The sequence below is a fragment of the Pezoporus flaviventris genome, unplaced genomic scaffold (genome assembly GCF_033815535.1).
Source record: "Pezoporus flaviventris isolate CSIRO_AGI_PZ_B2104156 unplaced genomic scaffold, CSIRO_AGI_Pfla_v1 ptg000063l, whole genome shotgun sequence".
NCBI classification, from domain to species: domain Eukaryota; kingdom Metazoa; phylum Chordata; class Aves; order Psittaciformes; family Psittacidae; genus Pezoporus; species Pezoporus flaviventris.
Genome location: NW_026892611.1, coordinates 4,582,448 through 4,600,539, shown reverse-complemented (window position 1 = coordinate 4,600,539; position 18,092 = coordinate 4,582,448). Strand labels below are relative to the sequence as shown.

The 18,092-nt window shown below is 39.9% G+C and overlaps 1 protein-coding gene across 5 annotated transcripts; it reads left to right on the top strand.

The window, feature by feature from the left end:
* The first annotated feature begins 1,702 nt into the window (after positions 1-1,702).
* On the top strand, positions 1,703-13,797 carry TRPV1 (transient receptor potential cation channel subfamily V member 1). Of its 5 annotated transcripts, XM_061470318.1 has the most exons (17): positions 1,703-2,857; positions 3,367-3,396; positions 4,682-4,997; positions 5,523-5,689; positions 5,993-6,145; positions 6,539-6,679; positions 7,047-7,345; positions 7,960-8,136; positions 8,338-8,502; positions 8,782-8,877; positions 9,504-9,574; positions 10,205-10,370; positions 11,112-11,178; positions 11,596-11,912; positions 12,399-12,526; positions 12,778-12,893; positions 13,456-13,797. In XM_061470318.1, exons 3-17 carry the CDS (start codon positions 4,696-4,698, stop codon positions 13,620-13,622), a joined length of 2,532 nt encoding a protein of 843 aa, XP_061326302.1. In that variant the 5' UTR covers positions 1,703-2,857; positions 3,367-3,396; positions 4,682-4,695; the 3' UTR covers positions 13,623-13,797. The 5 variants fall into 5 exon arrangements, 3 of the variants coding, with proteins under 3 accessions (XP_061326302.1, XP_061326301.1, XP_061326299.1); XM_061470315.1 differs by lacking the exons at positions 1,703-2,857; positions 3,367-3,396 and adding an exon at positions 3,408-4,472; XR_009746405.1 differs by lacking the exons at positions 1,703-2,857; positions 3,367-3,396 and adding an exon at positions 3,405-4,472 and having other exon boundaries at positions 11,596-11,773; positions 12,399-12,893; positions 13,456-13,488.
* The last annotated feature ends 4,295 nt before the right edge of the window (positions 13,798-18,092 follow it).

The following is an 18,092-nucleotide window of genomic DNA, read 5'->3' as shown; positions in this document are numbered from 1 at the left end:
TAGGCTTAGAAAGACTAGGAGAGATGAGTAGCTACAGACTGTCTGTAACTAAGATATGTAGTTACAGCCTAAGTCTGTAACTTAAGTCTGGTGTTTTCATTAGAGATTTCTTGTTCTTAAGCTGTCTCACAATATACATAGATATAGGCAGCACACTAGATGTCAGCCTTGTTTGAGGAGTTTGGTGGCTGTTGTATGAACAAATACAGTTTTCTAAAGTTGTCTCTGTAAAAGATGGAGTACCACAATCAGAGTAATGAGCTTTAATACAGCAGCTTCCAGGCTGGGCTCTAATCTCTTTTTAATGTCAAGTATTGCTCATCTGAATTCCCTTTAAATGTCCAAGTTTTTATCTCATGTTATGCTCGTAAAATTTTTTTCTCCCCTATGCTTTATTTTAAAACGAAAACAGGTATACTTTTTCTGTCTAAACCAAGATGGGTGTACACCTTGTTGCTCAAATGAGATTGGGAAGCAAGTAAGATAGTTTTGTGTTATCTAGATACACTTTCATTACATAGAAGCATGTATTTTGACTGAAATATGGATGTGTATTCCTGTCTTACACATTAGCAACATCAGTGACTCACTTTTGTAGTAAGAATGCTGTTCTGAAATCTAAATTGCAGAGATAGATTCATTTCCATCTTCCTCCACCCGCTCTCCATGCATCTATTTCATGCTGTGTTTAGGGAACTATCAGCATACATAGGAATTACAGAGGAAGTATAGGCTAGATTAATGGTTTTATAGAAAGTCTGAATTACTTATATGTTGTTTTCCTTTTTATGTTTTTATAAAGTATTTTTGTATCAGCAGATGTGCTTTCAATTTTCTTGAATAACTGGAATGAGCTGATAATACTATTCAAGCATGCTGTTAACTTTTGTTTCCAGAAGCTGGTAAAATTGTGGTCAGGTTTTAGGTTCTGTTAGTGAAGGCAAGACCACCTCTGCAGGCCTGTAGGCTGGATTCAGATAGGTCTTTAAGAACTTCAGCACATATGCTGATGTTTTTCCTTTTACAGTGATAGAGAGGGCTCTTAGTTGGTAAAATCACTCTCAAGCACAGAAATTGCACAAAGCCTGTGCAGCAGGTTGGATGCAGGCCCAAGAAAGAAAGTTCCTTCTTGTTTCTAACTGGCCTATTTTGATAAGCATCCACATCTCCTTATCAGTTTATATCTTTAAACCAGGTCCCTGCTGAGAACAGAATATGGTATGTCCCAACAACTGTTGCAAAAAGCAATGGAGTGCTGCTGCTAAGAAGCAGATAACATCTTCGCAAGAAATACAGGTCAAGGAGGCTGATGAAGGGGGCATCAAAACATAGCAGAAAGTTCCTGAAGTTTGTGCATCGGAGCATGGGAGGACTGAGAGGAGCTGATGCCTGGTATGGGAAGAGAGAGAAGAAGCATTTAGCAAAAAGGACCAGGAGGAAGCTGGAGACTGAATAAGGGGCATCCTCCACTGATCCTTATAACTTTCTTACTGAGTCTCTGCTTTGGAATAGTGAAGGAGTTAATAATAATGTTGGATGAGATGGCTCTGCTCAGCAAAGTTCCAGGAGCACCAGCTAACAACCTGCCTTATTGGTAATCTGTACTTATGCATTAATAAATAGGCATTTTATTTCTTCAGAGTGCAATGCCTTAGGGTGTTTTCAGTAGTATAATTAGTTTGCTATTAAATAGGCAAATATGTTAGTCCTTTATATATATATATAAAGATAGCAAGACTAGAAAGATAGTTACCTTTTGCAAAACATAAACTACATAATTTTGTTGAATAATTTCAAGTTCAAACTTGAAATGTCAGGAGCTGGAAGTTTAGAGGTTGCTTTGAGTCTAACAGCTACAGCCTCAGCTAAGCCTGCTGGAAAAGCTGTTTCTCTAGATTAGATTTTGGCAGCAGGTTCTTATACAAATCATATATTTAACAATGTATGACACAGCTTTTCATTTTTCAGGGTATTAGATCCATCCTGGATTAGATACGGATTCTTTTTTTCCTAATGACATTAATGTTTAGAAGCTGTTACATACATGTATATATTAATTAAAACGTATTAGGAATATGGGATGATAGAATGACTTTAGGACTTTCTTTCTTCCTCAGCTCTGTCCAGAATCAGCTTATCTTTAAAATACTTGGTGGGCCTTTACACCCAAGAAAGGTGTCCAGAAAGATGACTGATCTCAGATAAGAGCTGTGGCGTGTGTTACATGGTTTGGTAAATTGAATTGAAACTGTGACCCACAGAGACAATTGCTGTCTGGTGGTTTGGGATTTTTTTGCAAGCTTGAGTGTATTTATGAAGAGGAAATCTGGAGAAGCATATCCATTACTAAATGGAATTTAAAGGGGAGGGAAAAACAACAGCAACTTACTGCAATTCTTGTAAAGAGCTTTGCTAAACTCCTGGGAATAAAAGCCGCTGGTGCTTCTGGTTCCAGAATTGTTCTTAATGATCTTATTACTCTGTTCTCTGTTCTAGTGAACTTCCCTTGATTCTAAAAATCATCAGACACATAGAACACTTTTGCAGACAGATGGAGAAGCAAACTCTGAGGGCTTTTCAGTCCAGGCACCTTGGAAGAGGAATATCCGGCACCAAATTTCTGTAGATCAGAGGGTGCTTATGCAGACTATTGACTGGACTGTTTTTCAGAAGACAGGATTTTGTGCTGTACTTGAAAGCTGTGCGTGTATATTTGAATAGCACAGCTTTAGTTGTTTGTAAAGTCTCTTTATTATTTATTGTAAGTTCTGATGTGGTTAGACACTCTGTCATAAATATTTCCTTGTCTCATTTATTGTATCGAACTTCAGTGCACCCAGGAATCAAAGAGTTCAGGTAGGTTATGAATTTTTAGGCTATATAATTATTAGTTTATTTTTTCTTTTTAAGATTCCTTCCACAGAATTGTGCAGTTTATTTCCCTTGCAAATTGATACTTCTGAGGAAATGCAGCTTTGTCTTTATTATCAAAGATATTAACAACAGGGTTGAGAAATGAAAGCACACATCATGACTAACCTAGGTTTGAGAAAATTGCCAGGGGGACAGGACTGAGTCTCTTCTGTGGATTTTAAGACTGCACCTATTCAGTGGAAAACAAGGGATTCCATTTTCCACAGCCATCTCACTGATGGTTTTGGCTTAATCCATATTAATTTAAAGACAAATAATTAAACCTGTACACGGCTGTATTCCCAGTGTATTTTTTATAAAACTATAACTTTTTTCACTGCAGTATTGTTCTTCTCTATTTTTAGTATCATATTCCAAATGGAAATATTTTTTATGTATGATTTCTTATTTATAGGACAATTAAGCTAATAAGATACTATGTTTATCCTTTCAGTGATTCTAAGGACACAAAGAACTTGAAAGGTGAGCACAGAGGACATTAGTATTTCATCTGTACTACACTGTGGTGCTTCCAGTAACCCTAAATGTGCAAGTATGCAAATTCATGTTTTCTTTACGTATTGTACAAAATTATAGAAAACGCAAATGCCTGACAAAAGTTTCTTTCCTATCCTGCTTGCACAGAAAAATGTAAGTGACCTTTAATGTAAATATTAATTAGTCTTATGGAAGTGAAAATTCAGCTTTAATGTGTAGTGTAGGTTTGCAGACAAGCCCTCAGAATATTTTTGTGACGAGAAACAACCTTGATGCGTGTTTATGATGTTGTTTTCACACTGAATATACAGATAAGATTAGTGACTACTATAATTTGGTTTATAATTGAAGACTTCTTAAAGATTTTGTAACTTTCCTGTGCTCAAAGCTGTAAGATTTCCAAGCAGCCTGGGAGTTCAGAGGATGTTTTTAAGGCTGATCAGAGCTCTCTAAAAGCAGTTCAGATATGATGCATTCCTGTCTCCACTATTGGAGTTCCAGAATATTTTGCATTCAGTGGCATAAAGACCAACATCTGTCTGATTAAAACAGTTTGGTAAGAAAGCAGGAAAAGCCTGCTATACTTTCAGTATAGTATATTTGTTAACTTGTGTCTAATTCTTTGTGGTTGTAAATCAGACAAGATCAGACATGTGGTTTTGCAGTCATCTCTTATCTGTGGTAACCTTTCCCTTTCTATCTCATGTTTGAAGTGATACTCATCTCAAGAATCACACGCTCCAATTTTCATTGGGCACTGCTGTAATTATGGTGAAGCCATTAAGTGATAATTTTCCAATACGCAGGAAGCCCTCAGTGCTCAGCATCCCTGAGCTGCTGTTATGGCACACCTGGTGTTTTTCACATGCCTGATAAAATCCTGAGAACATATCGTGGCACAAAACAGAAAGTAGAGAAGAAAAACAAAGATTGTTCAGGCTTTAACAATGATTGGAGGGGGTGGGATGAGGCACTAATTTTAAACAGAAGTAGTCAGGTCTGCAGTGGGGTTGCTGGCAAGATCTGGGGCACTCTGACTTGCTTTCTCCATTCTGAAATAGGTAAGGGCAGTGGGGACAGTAACAAATAGCATGGAGATAATGACCTACTAAATTGTTTCACCTCTCTAGTGAATGTATCCATCTGTCTCATTTCTAAGATGAGAGTAACCAATCCATTCCCTGCTGTTTCTGGAGAGTACTTCTAGGCAAAACAGGAACTCATAGCCCTGTGAAGTGCTGACTTGAGGTGTTTGTGTCATTCCCCACAGGCTGCTTGCTCATCATGTCTTCTATTCTTGGGAAGATGAAGAAAGTTGGCAGTTCTGACATGGAGGAATCTGAAGCGACAGATGAACACACAGATGGGGAGGACTCCATGCTGGAAACGCCTGATAGCTTCCAGAGTACACTCGGCACCAAGGTCCAGCCACCCAAAAGCAACATCTTTGCAAGACGTGGGAGGTTTGTGATGGGGGATAGTGATAAGGACATGGCTCCCATGGACTCCTTGTACCAGATGGATCACTTGTTGGCACCTTCTGTCATCAAATTTCATGCCAATTTGGAAAGGGGGAAACTTCACAAGTAAGTTTGCCTTGCAAGATTTGGTTGTAATGAATGATTTGATAGCTGCAGACTGTTTCTTGGAGCAGCATTTGTTCTCTCCATGAGTGTGCCCATTTTTTCAGTTTCAGTGTTTTCTATGCCAAAATAAGGAGTGTCTTGCATTTGAAAGTGACAATAGCTGTTGTCTCTTGACATCTCTGAAAATATATTCCATGGATATTTTGCCCAAATTTAGCAGTAGACCTTAATTCTGTTTAGTGAATGGACATTGTTCAGAATGATAACGTGGGCTTGCCTGGCTCCCAGCCCGCAGTTAAGCTGTTGTGCACAATACCTCTGTTAAACCTTGTTCTGAACTTTCAGCAACAGATACGTAAATTTTTCAGGACAGTTGCTTGCAGACTTTGTTGACCTCAGAGACTTTGCAGATCCATCTCTAGTGCTTATTATTTCACACAAGAAAACGAAAAATAGTGTTGTGGTAGTTTATAAAAAGTTATGCTAAATATCTGACTTCAAGTAACTGAAATTCTCCCTTATTAGGCTCCTATCTACAGATTCCATCACAGGCTGCTCAGAAAAGGCTTTTAAATTTTATGACCGCAGAAGGATCTTTGATGCTGTAGCCCAAGGCAACACAAGGGACCTGGATGATCTGCTACTCTACCTTAATAGAACCTTGAAGCATCTCACAGATGATGAGTTCAAAGGTACCCTTTAATTTCACATACCTTAAGTTGCCCTCTTTTTCTTCTAGCAGTGCTCCTGAGATTGAAATAAAAAACCGTAATTGTGTTCAGTGTCTGCAGGAGGTCCTCTAATAGCCAGTGCTTCCTTATTGATTGGGCAAAAATACATTGATTGTAAGGTTACAGGAGAATTCGGAAAAGTTGCAATTTTCTGTCAAACCCTGTATGAGCTCTTGAAAAGAAATTCATTAATTCCTGCATGCCCAGGAGTAGATAGGAGGCTTTCAATCACTTCTGTATAGCTTCAATTTTTTTGTGCTATAGAGCCAGAAACTGGGAAAACCTGCTTACTGAAAGCCATGCTGAATCTACATGATGGGAAAAATGACACTATTCCCTTGCTGCTGGATATTGCAAAGAAAACTGGAACTCTGAAAGAGTTTGTTAACGCAGAGTATACGGACAATTACTACAAGGGTAAGAGAAATGACTGCTGCAGTGAATACTCTTGGTGCTAAGTCTGAAGATAGGGTTAGGCAGGGCTTTCAAACAGCCTTCTGCATGAGGCCTTATGCCTGAGGATGCAGCACCCAAAGTTCCAGTGTGTGATTAACAATCAATGCGTTCATTCTAGGGCAGTGTTCTGTGAGGTGCAATATTCTGCCATTTTTTATACAGTGATTTAATAGCAAGCTCAGGGGAGTTGCATTTGCTCTCTGTGCCATCATTTTTTTTGTTCAATTACAGAGCTTTTTATTCTGCAAAGCTCTCAGTTCCACCATCTTACCTGGAGCTGGACAAATTGACATGCCTGAAAGCTCTCAGTCTGTATTAAATGTTGAAGATTTCATCTAATGAATGTCTCTGTAGGCCAGACTGCACTTCACATCGCCATTGAGAGAAGGAACATGTACCTGGTGAAGCTCTTGGTCCAGAATGGAGCAGACGTTCATGCAAGAGCCTGTGGGGAGTTCTTCAGGAAAATCAAAGGGAAACCTGGCTTTTATTTTGGTAGGGGTGAGCATAGTATGGGCTTAACGCTAGGATAACTCAATCAATAATCCCAAATGCAAGCTGTTAAATAATCCTGTTTATGTGGGACTGGAGACTCTGTAGCCTCTGTATCCTGGGCATTGTATCCTTTGAAAGGTTGTAACCTTCTGTCAACTGTCCTTCCAGTGCTTTTTTAAGGAGCCATGTTTCTGTGATGCAGGTAAACCAGAGCAGATGTGATTGTAACGACTGTCACAAAAATTGGTGACAGTTGTTATACAGGGAAATTGACCTCACAGTGAGAGATGAAAACAATGTGATCTTTCTGTTCATGTATGTGTAATAATGGGCTTTCTGATAACTCATTCCCATTGCTTGCCCATAGGGGAGCTGCCTCTGTCCCTGGCTGCCTGCACCAACCAGCTTTGCATTGTGAAATTCCTCCTTGAGAATCCCTATCAGGCTGCCAACATCGCTGCTGAGGACTCCATGGGCAACATGGTCCTTCACACACTGGTGGAGATTGCAGATAATACTAAGGATAATACCAAGTTTGTTACCAAGATGTACAATAACATATTGATCCTTGGTGCCAAAATTAATCCAATCCTGAAGCTAGAAGAACTCACCAACAAGAAAGGGCTGACTCCTTTAACTCTGGCAGCCAAAACAGGGAAGATAGGGGTAGGTGAGCAAATGTCTGTCTCATTACTGTACCAAGTTATACAGTGTACATGCAAAATAGTTATGCAGGACAGATTTTATCACTGCTTACTGTTAGGGCCTTTTAGTTAAGAGGAACCAGTGCTGCAGTTTAACATGCAAAACTATAGTTTTCAACCGCCAAACTTAAAGGCTACAAAGTGTGTGTGTCTGTGCCCAGCTTGCATTACTCATACATGACTGGTATGCAGGCAGCCCAAGTGGAAACAGAAGGTGGATCTCTGCTGTCATCTGAACCACTACGGGCCGTGTACTTTGGCTGATATAACTCATCTTTTGGCAGTCCCCATTCCAAATGGCTGCATGCTCAGAGATGTGTAACATACATCTCTGCTTTTCTCTTGCAGTTTTGAAACCAGTCATAGCAAGTTGGAAGTGGTATTTGTATTGCATGTCTCCCAGCATCCAGTCAGAAAATTAATAGTGTTCACTTCAGACTTTGATCTCTGCAGTGTTCCAGTCATTTGATTTCAGTTAATCTAGGGAGAAATTAGTCATCCTGTCTTGTGGAGATACCAAGGAACTAGAAGTCCATTAGCACTGAAATGTTGGTTGTATTGTTCTTTTGCAATTAGATTTTCGCTTACATCCTCAGACGAGAGATCAAAGATCCTGAGTGCAGACATTTGTCTAGGAAGTTCACTGAATGGGCTTATGGACCTGTCCACTCATCCCTTTATGACCTGTCCTGTATAGACACATGTGAAAAAAATTCAGTGCTTGAGATTATTGCCTACAGCAGTGAAACCCCAGTGAGTATGCACCTCCTTGGCATTTTATTCACTGTTGGGGAAGAGCTCCTGCTCTTTTGCCTTAGTTCTGTAAAACAGCAATCTCCCCTCCTGAGTCTAAGCACTAGAGGGAACATTTGCTGAAGATGAATATCATTGCTGTTTCCAGAGCCTACTATGTACTGGTCCTGTCAAGATTCTTCTCTTTTTCCTTCCACTCAGAACCGTCATGAGATGCTGCTGGTGGAACCCCTTAACAGGCTGTTACAAGACAAGTGGGACCGGTTTGTCAAACACTTATTTTACTTCAACTTCTTTGTCTATACCCTGCACATTATCATCCTCACTGCAGCAGCCTACTACAGACCTGTAGAGAAGAAAGAGAAGGTATGTTACTCTTGGCATATATTAGGGGAACCATCCAGTGCATGATACCCCAGATCTGCCTCCCATTTGAATGTATGCTCTTAACATCAGGATTTTACTCTTTCCTGAGGATAGGGGCAGGTTTTGACCCTGCTGGCTCCCAGTCTTGCCCCCTTGTGGCAACCTATTCAGAAAATTAATGTGTTCCCTCAGAAATACAGTTGCTTTCAGCTGCTAGGAAAGACCTGGCTTTGCCATCTCCAGTTCTGCTGAACATACCTATCATTCTGTCTTACACAGCCTCCCTTCACATTTGGTCACAGCACTGGGGAATATTTTCGAGTGATCGGAGAGATCCTGAGTGTATTGGGAGGTCTCTATTTTTTTCTCAGAGGGGTAAGATATTTGAAACTTTTCCTTCTGCTGTTTGAGTTGGTGTAGGAGAGAATCAAACATGCCTTTCCTGTTCATTAGCATTGGCTGCTACAATGATCCTTGTTGTAGTTGAGAGCTACACATCTTTTTTTCTTGGCCTGATTAGGAGTTCTCCAGTTACTAATGAGCTAAGGTACAGTTTCATCTATTGTATAAAAAAATTCTATCTTTAGAAGCCAATGAGCATCTCGATAATTAGCCTAGTCAAGGCTTAAAAACGGGATGTTGCAAATAGCCAGGCCTCTATTAAAGATCACCCATCCTAGCTTAAAGTCCCCCTGCTTTCCCTTGGCAGCCAATGGGGAGTGTGCAGTAAAACACAGTCCTCAAACCAATGACTTGTCTTCAAAAAGGTGTTGTCTTCAAAAGAGGTGCCAGATGAAAGAGAAACCAAGTGTCACTTGAAGAGTCTTTCCTAGATCTTGTGCCAGTGTTTGGTTTTCAATTATTTTGGGAGATGTTTAATAGGTACTAGCTTCCTGGTATATGTATCAGTGCTTAGTCGATGCATTCACATGGGATACTTAATCCCTCTATGGATGCAAACCTGGTCTTCATTCCCCCACCCCTTTTTTTTTTCTTTTCAGATACAGTATTTTGTGCAGAGGCGCCCGTCATTCAGGACACTGATAGTTGACAGCTACAGTGAGGTTCTTTTGTAAGCTCCAATATCTTTGATTGCATTTCAGTGTGTGAGATCTGTAACTTTGGCTGAAGCCATTTGTAATTGGTAGATGCTTTACTGTAATTTCCTGGGTCCTTACAAAATAATTGCCAGTGGATAACATAGCACTTAGGACAAGCAGGTCTGGATCAGTACCTGATTGGGAGGTAAAGCAAATGGAGTGTAAGAAGTTCAGTAACTGTGTCATGCAGCAGAGTTAGGAATAGATCTCCAAGTTGGGCTTGCAATCAAGTGTAAGCATTGGATGTGCAGAAGTCCTCCTATTCCTGAAGGGAGCTTTGCCTCTCAATAATTTGGGCTGTTTCTCCTCCTAGCTGGAGTGCAATTAAACAGGGCAATTTCATGGGTCTGTGGAAAGAGTGGGAGTGCTGAAGAAACTGGTGTTTTCAAGGCCTTTTCCTCCCTCCAGTAACAAGGAAGAGCAGGGATGAGCCTACCGGAATTTGTATGTGGGCAAACGGGGTAGATTGCAAGAGGAATTGTAGAGTTTAAGAAGGGAAAGAATGAAGGGAGAGGAAATGTCTTCTAAGGTTCCTTTGTGTTTTGGAGAATCCTTCATTCTGATGTATTACCTCATGCATTCAGACCATGCTTTTCTTTCAGCTTTGTTCACTCCTTGCTCCTCCTGAGCTCTGTGGTGCTGTACTTCTGTGGCCAGGAACTGTATGTGGCTTCCATGGTCTTCTCCTTGGCACTGGGCTGGGCAAACATGCTGTACTACACCCGTGGCTTCCAGCAGATGGGTATTTACTCTGTCATGATTGCTAAGGTTAGTTCAGTGTGAGTGGGTGATGAGGCCAGCAAAGTGCTCAGATTAGGACACTGCTGCCAACAGCCCTGTTTCCAGGAGAGAAGTTGCCATATCTACATCCATGATGTCAGTGGGAAATCTTATACCATCCTACTGCACTTGGTCATTATTTTCTGAATTAAATGATCCAATTTTAAGCTATGTAGAAAAATGTCCTGTTCCTCATCCATGTATTTTATAGTAGATGTGGTATTATTATTAACCCCTATGCTTCAAAACAGCTACAGTTGGATAGGGATGGATTAAAGTAGACTGAGAACAGTGCAGACTGGTGTGGTGGGAAATGGCAAAGCCTTCTATCAGCTGGAAATTTCTTTAGGTATAGTTTAAATGTTACCAAACAGAGCAATATCTAAGAGGCAGTAGTTGGCTAATAAATCTCTATGTATGATGTAGACAGCTTGCCCAAGAGGGGAAGAAAGATGAAATTGTCTTAATGTGGTTGATCCTCACAAAGATGAAATTATTTGGCATGCATATGTCTTGCATATGTAAACTGTTGCATAAGTAATGGAGAAAAATGTTTTCTGTATTAAAGTTCTGTTATCTCAGCAGGATAAACAGCTGTTCAGTGCATTAACAGCCACTCAGAGCAAATGCCTTCTTGAGCTGAAGCAGTATATTCTACTAGTTGGGGTTTTTTTTTGTAGTTTATATTCAAGTTCTAACAGTATAAAAATCTCTTTTTCCATCTTACAGATGATCCTTAGAGATTTATGTCGCTTCATGTTTGTCTATCTAGTATTCCTCTTGGGATTTTCTACAGGTAAGGTCATACTTGGAGTTACTTTTTCTTACCTTAAAGAATCTCAGAAGATTTTATTTTTCAAGTGGCTTTGACTTTGTTCCCAACTAGAACTAACAAATTAACCTTATTACAAAAGAAATATCTCTTCAGAATAACAATTATCTGTAGTAGTTTGTCAGCTTTTCTTCGCTGGGTCTTAAACTGCTTTGCAAAGCTGATGGAGAAACAGTCATCCTGTTCTATATAGTTAAAACTGAGACAACACCTTCTGAGAGGGTGTCAGTTCAGGCAAATATTTTATAGAGCAGTTTCTCTGGGGACAGTAACCATGAAGATAAAATGTCTTATGTTTATCCTCACTTTCATTGCTTGCAATGGAATTATGATTCCAAATTGTATTTTCATCTTGCATATGTGATTCCTCTTTTGCAACAGCTGTGGTGACTTTAATTGAAGATGACAATGAGGGACAGGATACAAATAGCTCTGAATATTCCCGATGCTGCCATGTGAAACGAGGCCGCACATCCTACAACAGTCTATATTATACCTGCTTGGAGCTCTTCAAGTTCACTATTGGGATGGGGGACCTGGAGTTCACAGAGAACTACAGGTTCAAGTCGGTTTTTGTCATCCTTTTGGTTCTTTATGTCATCCTTACGTACATCCTCCTGCTCAACATGCTTATTGCACTGATGGGGGAAACTGTGAGCAAAATTGCACAGGAGAGCAAGAGCATCTGGAAACTCCAGGTACATTGGTTATGTGAGGCTGTTATCCAAGAAAGAGGGTATGGGGAATCACAAATTTTAGAAAGAATCTTTAGGAACTGACAGGTATTTAAGTATCAGGTCACTGCTGCTTTCTGATCCCCTGAACAGTTCCTAAAAAAAGTATATTGGTTCCTTTTCCATGCATATTTGATGCTTTGCCTAAGCAGATGTTCCCAGTGTTCCAGAGATGTTCAGAATTTAAGAAAATAAGTACTTTTGTTATTAGACAAAATTATTTGGGCTTTTGATGATGGAAAATCCTTATCAGACTATGGAGACAGGGATTACACAAGGAGAAAAACAGTCTTTACCAGAACCTCAAAGGCATATCAGTTTTTATTTGAGGTAAGAAAGAGAACTTAACAGTTCTAATCACAGAGCAGTAATTCAGCATTTTTAATGACATATTAACAGAGGGACCTTAAAACTGCAGCCTTTCAGTGTTCTCTTTTCTTTTACCTATAGAGAGCTATCACAATCTTGGATATTGAGAACAGCTACTTGAACTGTGTGAGGCGCTCATTCCGATCTGGGAAGCAAGTCTTGGTCGGGGTCACACCTGATGGCCAAGATGATTACAGATGGTGCTTTAGGTAACCTGTTTGTATGTCAAATGAACAATCTTTTGTAGACAAATAGCAATAAGGTGTTTGGTGATGGGAAGCAGAACTTTTCCTATGGAGCACTCTGAGAAGTAGTGTACTGACACTGTCTACAGTAATCAGTTTAATCTGTTTTCTGGGTCAGATCTGAGGCTTGAGAGGTGACAGTTTGTGATCTAAACTCATTCTGGAGTGGTCTGGTGACCCTTAGAATAGATACTGGTTTTGTGTTCTCTCCCTAGGGTTGATGAAGTGAACTGGTCCACGTGGAACACTAATTTGGGCATAATCAATGAAGACCCTGGGTGCTCTGGGGACCTCAAACGAAATCCCAGTTACTCTATTAAGCCTGGCAGAGGTGAGGGTTTCAGGAACCTAAATCCTAGTATGGGTTTGACACTGGTAATAGAAACAGCATCAATTAATTGTTAGAGGGCACTCAGTTCAATGCACTTAATGATAATGACCGTAGCCAAGTTAATGGCATTTTTAGTCAGCACAAAATGTAAAGGATTAAGTGGACTCATTATTCACATAGCAGTTTTACTCACTGGAATAGAAGCCCCATGGATTCATCATTCCCACTGTAGATTTTTATGAGGTAGATAATATGTGTAAATCCAGAGGAGATAGAACAGTGTAGAATAGTAGCCAGATAGCCAGGAAGGTACTTCAGAGACCCCAAACCCTGTAGTCTGTGAGCTCAGCATCCAGCAGAGAATAATTTAACTGTACAATCAGTCTCTGCTGGTGTTTACCAGATGAAATATGGAAAGCTCATGGAACAGTATGGGGAAGAAAACCACTAAACCATTTCTTCCTGCTTCTTTCTTCTTTCATCAGCTTCCTATTTAAACCACTTGCATAATTTCTTCTGTTTCTGTGGAGGGTGAAAAATTAACCATTCATTTGCTTTTTAGTTTCAGGGAAAAACTGGAAAACATTGGTTCCGCTTTTAAGAGATGGAAGCAGGAGAGAAGAGACACAAAAACTACCAGAAGAAGTCAAATTAAAACCTATTTTGGAACCTTATTATGAGCCAGAATATTCTGAGATGTTGAAGGAATCACTTCCAAAGTCAGTCTAATCTTATTTTATTTTTCAGAAGGTTAATTGTAGTTGCCTTTGTTGGTTCTCACAAGCAGGACAACTAAAGCACTTTGTTCATAAGAACAGGGATTTCTGGAAAAAGATAGAGGATTGGGGAAATTACAGTGTGCAAGGATTCATAAAATATGTTAAATAAACTACCTGTTGTTTAAGCTCATGCCTTCATGGTTATTTTTAATATAAATTATCAAGAAACTGTACTGCTTGATATTTGCATCTAGGCTCTCTGTGAAGTATTGGAAACAGTTTCCATAGTTGTTTGGGTTTTTTTGTTTTGTTTTATAAATAAATAAATAGAGATTTACCCACACTTCTGAGCTGTCTGTAAGTGCACTTTTTTAATGCAGATTTTTGCAAGTCTTCATCCATTTCTTTTACTCTTTGTAAGTACCCTCATGCATTTCTGAGATGTGAGCTGACATTTGCATTGATTGTTGGCTAACAGGAACTTCACTAAGTTTTGCAGGATGGTGCAAGTGGTCAGGGGCTGTGGATATTCTGTTGATAACCTGAAAATAACAAAATCACCTAGAGAAAAATGGTTATCACTTGATACTGAACAGAGTGGATTTCATACTTCCTGTCTGCTTTTTGATTCTCTTTCTTGTTTTAAAAAGTATTTGTGTGAGCAGTTACAGCCCCGATTTGGTGGCTTTGCAGCCTCAAAAACCAGGCTGTTAAAAAATTGGAGAAGGAGGCATAAAAGAGCAGTAAAAATCACCAAGAGTCCAGAGATACGTTCCTATGAGGAATGTTTCCTGGAAAGCAGATAAATAAATGGGGACACAAAGAAAGAAAACAAAACAATGTATAATCTAGAGATGTTATTCTTTTCTCATACACAAGAACAAATATACTCTGTGAAATTTTAAAGGTTGACTAGTCAAAATCAATGAAATAAATGTTTCTCTTACACTGTCTGAATAAACTCCAGAATTCACAGTTACTGTTACTGAGGCTGAAGGCTTAACAAGATCCCAAACTTGACATTTATTTAGATAACAGATGAACTTTGCACAAAGTAAGAGATAGTGGTTATAGCGAATATATGTTTCAAAGGTCAAATGTATAATAATGTATAACAATAATAATCTTAAAATCAGAAAGTTTTTGTTCTTGACTTTGACAGCAACCACACGGGGAAAGAAATCTGGTGCTGCAAATCCGTGTGGCTGGATTACAAAGAGAATCAGGATCAATATCAGAGAGAAAACAGGCAGATGTTCAAAAAGTACAGATAGGAGCCCTGGAAAGAGAAGAAAGAATAGGAGGAACTTTGGCATCCTCTAGGAAAGTGGCTGGCCAGAAAGGAATTAAGGATCAGAAAATCTGTCCTATAGGCAGCTGGGCCAATATTTCAGTACTGGACCTGTGCAGCTGTGTTGAGCAAGAAAAGGTAAATCGTTTTACTTTCTTTCCTTGTTTTGTAATAACTAAAGCACTTAACAGCCTTTAATGCCCAAGTAAAGTGTGCATATACAAATATCCTTAAGCCAACAAGGTTTTTAACCATGTTCCAGGTCAAGTATGTGTACTGTTTCAGTGGTTGTATTTGAAATACAATTGTGCTAAAGTGCTTTTGTGAAGTTGGGCCAGATCATGCAGCTTTCACCAGGGAAAGCTGTCATGCTTGGCCTGTGCCACATGCAAAGACTGCAGTCAGGGAATACTCATATGAGTCATTGAAGTTGAAGAGTTGTATGTATGCTGGAGGGGTCAGTTGAAAATTATTGGGAGAACTGGAAATCAAAGACATAGAAAGTTGAGTCAGCCACTGAAAGATAATTTTCATCAATATATTCTGTAATGTTTTTGCATTTAGTAAGATACTGAAACACTCACATTCTTAAAGAGAAGCAATTACTATATTTACATCCAGACTGCCCTTCACTGCTAACACTTGTTAGATGAAGTTTCAGGTTATTTGACATCAATTCTTTTACTGGGGCCAGGATTTTTCAGTGCTTTTTTCTCACAGGGTACCACAGCAGTATACTACAAGGAAACCTCCAAGCATCCAGCTGCTTTATTTGAAATAGTAGCACCACCTAGAGGACTTGTTTCTTTTGTTAACATCATTTAGAACAAATGTAAGTTTATTTTCATAGAGTTTGTAGAATACAGCAAGAGAAACTTCCGAAAGGATTTGAAAGAATTGCTTGAGGAAAAAAAAAAATCGGCATTTAAACCAAACGGCTTTTGTTTCTTGGACAAGAAAACCACAAAAAATGTTTAAAGTAGGTGCGTTCAGTAGCATGCCATTGCAAAGGTGTATCTCTAAACACCTGGTAGGAGTCTCTTTAGTTTCCTCTCAGGGCTTCATTATGCTCCACGCTGAACGTGGCAAGAGACAGCCCACATGTGAAACAGTACTGCTGAGTAGACAAGACAGGCTGAGACAGTGATATAACTTACTATTAAAGCTATTAAGGATACATGTAGAAAGGGGCTGACCAGAAAAACATAGCTGATTGTCTTCATGCCTTTGTGAACCAGGGCAAATCTATGCTTGAAAGCACACCAGGATCATGATGATAGAGCTGGAAAACATTCATAAAATTTCTGTATTCCCTGGGAGGGATTCATTTCCCATAATTATTAGCTTGGGTAGATACTTAATCCATTGCTTAAATTCCACCTTGATTTACATCAAGTGCCTATCCAGAAGGATAGATCAGCTGCCCTGAGTAACCTGAACAGAGCATCGACCTCTGCCTTCTCGTCCCTTTCTGCTCCAACAAGTTTATAAAGACTGGAAGGAACTTGTTAATACAAACCAGAGATGCTGGAATTTAGAGTGAAAACATACATCAGTACAGTGCTGTGGTTAAAAATGTAAATGCCCTGTAGCTGTGGGACAGGGCAGTGCTGGTAGGGCTTTTGGTTTCATTTTTTAAGTCCCTTAAAGTCTTTTTCTGGGAAGCAAACAAAATTATCCCACTTTCCTAGAGTGGGTTATTACTAACCTCTGAATTTCCAGCTATATCATCACTTAATTATTGCGATGGGCAGAAATTTATTTCCTACAGATGGGGAGGTGAAGCTTGCCAGTGGCTCCAAACTGTTGTTGAACACATTTATTCAGACTCAGCAGATCAGGGCTCTGTTGGCCACAGTTTACTTCATCTCCCTTCCACCTGGGTGCATAGAATTGCCTTTGAAAATGGAGATGTGTCTCTGCTTAGGCAGACTGGGTGTGATGCCTGCAGGGGATGTACTTATTCTGAAGGGAAGGAGAGTGCAAAGACTCACTCTCACCGTGGAGGGCTGCAATTAACACCCAGGAAACAGAGGTGGTGTGTCAGGAAGTATTTGTGCTTTAAAAATAGCTGTTCTAGGACCAGCACCTTCCTATTCCTACTGCTAGCCACCTCACTGGCTGAAGAGGAGCATGGCTTTGCAATAGATTATCTTTACTTGGGTTGTTTTGTTGAGGTTCTGCTCACCTTGGCAAACAGATTTTGCATGATCTTGCAGATTCCATGTCTTGAGTGCTTGGGGATGTTTAGTTTGAAGTTTGCATAGTTATTTCACACTGAACATGGTTAGAAACAGCAGTAGTTTCCATGAGAATCATAGAATCATAGAATATTTAAGGTTGGAAAGGACCTTAAGATTATCTAGTTCCAACCCCCCTGCCATGGGCAGGGACACCTCACACCAAAGCATGCCACCCAAGGCTTCGTCCAACCTGGCCTTGAACACTGCCAGGGATGGAGCATTCACAACCTCCCTGGGCAACCCATTCCAGTGCCTCACCACCCTGACAGGAAAGAATTTCTTCCTTATATCCAATCTAAACTTCCCCTGTTTAAGTTTTAACCTGTTACCCCTTGTCCTGTCACTACAGTCCCTCATGAAGAGTCCATCCCCAGCATCCTTATAGGCCCCTTTCAGATACTGGAGGCTTGTAGGTGGTAAGAATTTGTCCTCTCACAGTTATTAGACACATTAATTTGTGTCTACACTAAGTGCTTAATGTGAGATGATCAGGTTTGACAGTGTATATATCCACCAGCTCCCAGTAACCACAGTGGGACAAAAGCACAAGAAATGAAGGCTGTTGATGTGCTCACCTCCTGTCTGTGGGTGATGACTGTAATTAGCAATGATTGCAAACATGTGTGGGATGGGAGACAGCAAGAAGATGTGAACTGGACAAAGGCTGCACTTCACTGTGAGTTGAAAATAGACTGATGAACGCATGGAAAAGCAAAATACGATCTCAGTATTTTACAGTGTTGCCATATCTGAGGTGCAGCTTATCTAGTCAGCCATGCAGACTGAACTGTTGTGTCTTTCAAGCTCCAGTAATTTCTGAATTAGTTGAGAAAAATACACATTCTACACAATAAAACTTGGAGCCCCACAGCCTGTTGTTTGTGCCCTCTGCCGCTGCGAGCACTGGAGGCTGGATAGCCCTTGTTCTAATTAAACATAAACATTA